At 36.7% G+C, this 4,137-nt stretch overlaps 1 protein-coding gene across 1 annotated transcript in view; it reads right to left on the bottom strand.

Annotated features, from left to right (window-relative positions):
- LOC117116710 (multidrug and toxin extrusion protein 1-like) overlaps window positions 1-1,686 on the bottom strand; it is a 6,664-nt gene extending 4,978 nt beyond the window's left edge. Inside the window, exons 1-4 of the mRNA XM_033260813.1 lie at window positions 1,672-1,686; window positions 757-905; window positions 455-497; window positions 85-227 (exon numbers count right to left, since the gene is read on the bottom strand). Coding sequence (XP_033116704.1) covers window positions 85-227; window positions 455-496 — 185 coding nt within the window. The 5' untranslated portion in view covers window position 497; window positions 757-905; window positions 1,672-1,686. The remainder of the gene's footprint in view (window positions 1-84; window positions 228-454; window positions 498-756; window positions 906-1,671) is intronic.
- Between the last annotated feature and the right edge of the window lie 2,451 nt (window positions 1,687-4,137).

Below are 4,137 nucleotides of genomic sequence, written 5' to 3'. Positions count from 1 at the left end.
TTTACAAAAATTAGTGTATGCCTAGACCTCTATTAAATATGACGAATTATATAAATAAGTAGTGAATGAACTAATGTGGTTTACCTTGCTCCCCCTTTCATCACTATAACGAACAAATAGTTGAGAAGAATGTTGACAACTGCTGCAACTACCATAGCAACCATGGTTATCATCTCGTGGTTTCGACATTGTAAAAAACGGCTCAAAACAAAGGATGCAAATACCGCCTGTGTTGAATTGGAACACATGCTTAATGTTATCGATTTTAATTTTAACTTAAGTTGTAATTCGAAATGTTGTAAGGAAAGGCTACGTAGGGCAATGTAGTTTTCCATTTCAGCCCGGTCTTAACCAGTCATCGAGAGATTTTGTTTTACTGTTAACCAGAATTTTAATGTCAAGGCTTGATGAATGGCTATAAAAATAATGTTGTTATGAAACGTAGGCCACTTACGGGTACGGCTGGTAAATAGACACGCACAAGTACACCTACCATCCTGAAATGTTATGGATAAATAAAAAAAAATTGTTTCAATTATTACAGCATTGTAGGACTATTACAACAACAAACTGGTGACCAAAGCGTGACTCTGCAGGTTAGTAATGACAAGATGGGAACCAGAAAGAGAGAGAACCTCAAATAGAGGAACACATCTCAATTTATAATTGTGTTTAGTAAAGCGTGTTTTTGTTAATATTTTTTTATCTGAATTATAGATAGGCCTACATAATTGTATAATATTAAAGTTGACTTGCAGTGCAATAGATTCTTCTTGTTGTAATAGTCTTAGTATACTCTCCGTATTGATCAGTAATGCCCAGCAAAGTAGTGACACAAGACCGGAAAGTATCAACGATTTTTGAAGAATGGTTTCTTGCTTTTGACCATCTGTAGATCCAAATCCCTAGTAAAGCGTTAATTGCTACAATCATTATCAGTATATTAATAAACAAAATGCTAAAATGGTGAAAATAATGCTCAGATAATCTTACAAGCATTGTTAATTAACTTCAGTATGTAGTTAATGTGCATTCTGTCATGGATATTGGCAATATATAAATCCTTGTTGATTGACTGATAGGTTGATGTTAATCTTATCTAGCATAATAGTTTCCAGCGAAGCTCCTCCTTATCAGTTGTTCGGTACCGTATACTTCTGGCGGGAATTTTAACATGAGTAGGTATTAATGGGCACTTTGAGTAATGTCATTGTCATAGCGCCACTGAACATTGCATTCTGTCGTGGATATTGGCGCTATATAAATTCTTGATTTATTGATTGATTGATTGGTCGGTTGGTTGGTCCTGTGAACTCTCGCTGTCAAAGCGATTGCACAGTGGCAATATTTGTATGTGTACTACGTGTTACTTTCTGAATTGTATTTGCTATGTGTGTGAGAGTGTGTATGGAAGTCGAATTCGGGTCTCCTATTTTATGAGCATCCAATGTTTTATGATTTTATATGATATGTAAAATTTTACATTAATATTTATGCTCATATGTACAAAAATGATGGTTATAATATTACTAATAATTCATTAGACGAAAAGATATTAAGAGCCATAAAGAGTATATTTGGTTAGGCCTATATTATTACTAACGTATAGAGAAATGGTCATTCAAGGAAACAAGAAGAAATTAACTTTGACTTAGACTTAACCATACTTACCGCAGCAAAGTAAGTGTTACAAACAGTGACCATACCATACCCAGGCATGAAGCAAAGTATCGATATTATCTGAAGATTAAAAAAATATGCCATTCGATTTTGTCTGAGCGGTAGCAAGGTGGTTGTGGTTCTGCTTCTCAAACCTGAGGTCGGAGGTTCAATCCCTCGCTGTGTATTTCGCTTGTGTCCTTTCGTAAGGCAATTTACCTATACGGTCGTCCCCCTACACCCAGGAGTACAAGTGGGTACGTGGTAGAATCAAACACAAAATGCACTTATTACAGCTGCAAGTTAAGAAATTCTCCCCAGACAGCGATGGCGCCAGAAATTTGCCGACAAGGGGTCCGAACATGTTCGACGAAGGGGTCCGAACAAAGGGCCGACGAAATCTCGGTCGAAGGCCCGGAATAAAAAAAAAATCCCTGGTAGGGTTCAGGGGACGGTATTTTTTGGCTTATGTATGGCCAAAAATGTGCTTTTAGACCAACATATTAGGGATTGCCAATCAAAATAACATTTGGATAGCCTAAATATTTACAATTTTTGATCAAACTACCTAATTGTGCGTCGGACGACATGGGGTCCAGGCCTGTCCGATGGGGATACCCCTTCCCCCGCTGGCGCCACCACTGTCCCCAGGGAGCTGAGTATGTGTTCCATACTGATTTGCTTGATTCAATCACCTGGTACCCGGTGATAATTTGAAGTTCTTATAGGCTTCGTTGACATGAATCGCTATGTAAGTCCATAGAGAAAATAGAACTGTTCTATTTTCTCTATGGTAAGTCTAACATATTAGCTTATTATTATACACTCGCCAATACAACAGGATGGAACAATGCTGTGTAAACCAAGTTTTTTTAGAGGCTTAGGCGTTGTTTTTTACGGAAGCGTATTGTTGCTAACGTAAAAATAATTTTGAGCCATTATCTCGTACGTACGAGATAATATCTCGTACGTACGAGATAATATCTCGTACGTACGAGATAATATCTCGTACGTACGAGTTAATATCTCGTACGTACGAGTTAATATCGCGTACGTACGAGATAATATCTCGTACGTACGACTTAATATCTCATACGTACGAGATAATATCTCGTACGTACGAGATAATTATCTCGTACGTACGAGATAAATATGTAGTATGAAGCGCCAACTGCTCATTTCCGGGCAGCTAGGCTTAGCGCCTAATGCATGCATTTATTTATACTCTGATATAACAACACTTCGGCTTTGAAAATGGTTGTTGGTGGATAAGGACATGAAAATAAGATAGCGTAACGACTATACATGGGGCATAACATGTCAAGGGGGTGGGGTGGACCTTGCGTTCAAATATATTTGCTCTTAAGGATAGGCAATTTCCTTACCTAATTTTCTCTATTGTGTTTGGTAATTAAAAAGAGATTGCCTCCCCAACTTTGGTTTTGGGCTAGGCTTCGAATTAGGGGGTGCATTGTATAATACTCTTTTTTGTTGTTTTTTTTAAATTGCTGACTACCATTCCTTGACGGGGTTTAAAATGGGGGCCCAAAGACAGTTCACGGCCAAGGCGGATCCAGTAGGGAGAACGTTCCCCACTCCCGTTTTGGCACCAAATTTTAAAATTTTCAATACAAGTCGAAGTTATATGCTACTCACTTACCTATTGGGAGACTGTTGTGCCCACACCCACCTCGTTCATCATTTGAAAATATCTGGATCCGCCCCTAGACGGTTGTTATCAAAATAAAAAATTACTGTTTCCAAAAGAAGAAATTGTTTGGCACGAAAACACTTTTATTGCACAGTAAAGTACATTAAAGTAAAATACATTTATAAAAATAAGAAATTAAATACTATACAATACAAAGGTGCATTACATACGTAATCATTAGACTTTTAAATGCGTTAAAATACAAAAACATCAAAGGTAGAGCATAATAAAAGCAAAACAACAATCAAAAGCTGCATTATTGTTGTAAACATTATTATTAATATTACTATGATAATAATTATTATTATAATAACAACAATGAGAATAATTATTATTTATACAACCACCATAAGTATTGTAATTATTATTATTATTATTATTATTATTATTATTATTATTATTATTATTATTATTATTATTATCAATCCCAATTCCTTCGTTCGAAGTATTACCTCCTAAGGCGCTTCATACTAGACAGTTATCTCTACGTACGAGATATTAAGTCGTACGTGCGAAATAATATTCGTACGAGAAAATTATTTCTCACGTACAACTTACTCATACGTACGAGATAGCTGAAGCGCCAACTGCTCATTTATCCAGCAGTTTATCATCCAATTCGAGATTCTGTGAACAGCGGCGTAGCTATGTGAGAACAAGGTAATTCAACAAAAGGACGCACATCTCGGGACATCAAAGGTTATAACTCTGGCATCGACATTCTAGGCGCACGTGCGTCCCTACACCCTGAACGTCACAAAAACCAT

The sequence above is a fragment of the Anneissia japonica genome, unplaced genomic scaffold (assembly GCF_011630105.1).
Source record: "Anneissia japonica isolate Jap-2015-1 unplaced genomic scaffold, ASM1163010v1 scaffold2284_len378405_cov197, whole genome shotgun sequence".
NCBI lineage: Eukaryota > Metazoa > Echinodermata > Crinoidea > Comatulida > Comatulidae > Anneissia > Anneissia japonica.
The sequence above is the reverse complement of the archived record's forward strand: the minus strand, read 5'-3'. Positions and strand labels throughout refer to the sequence as shown.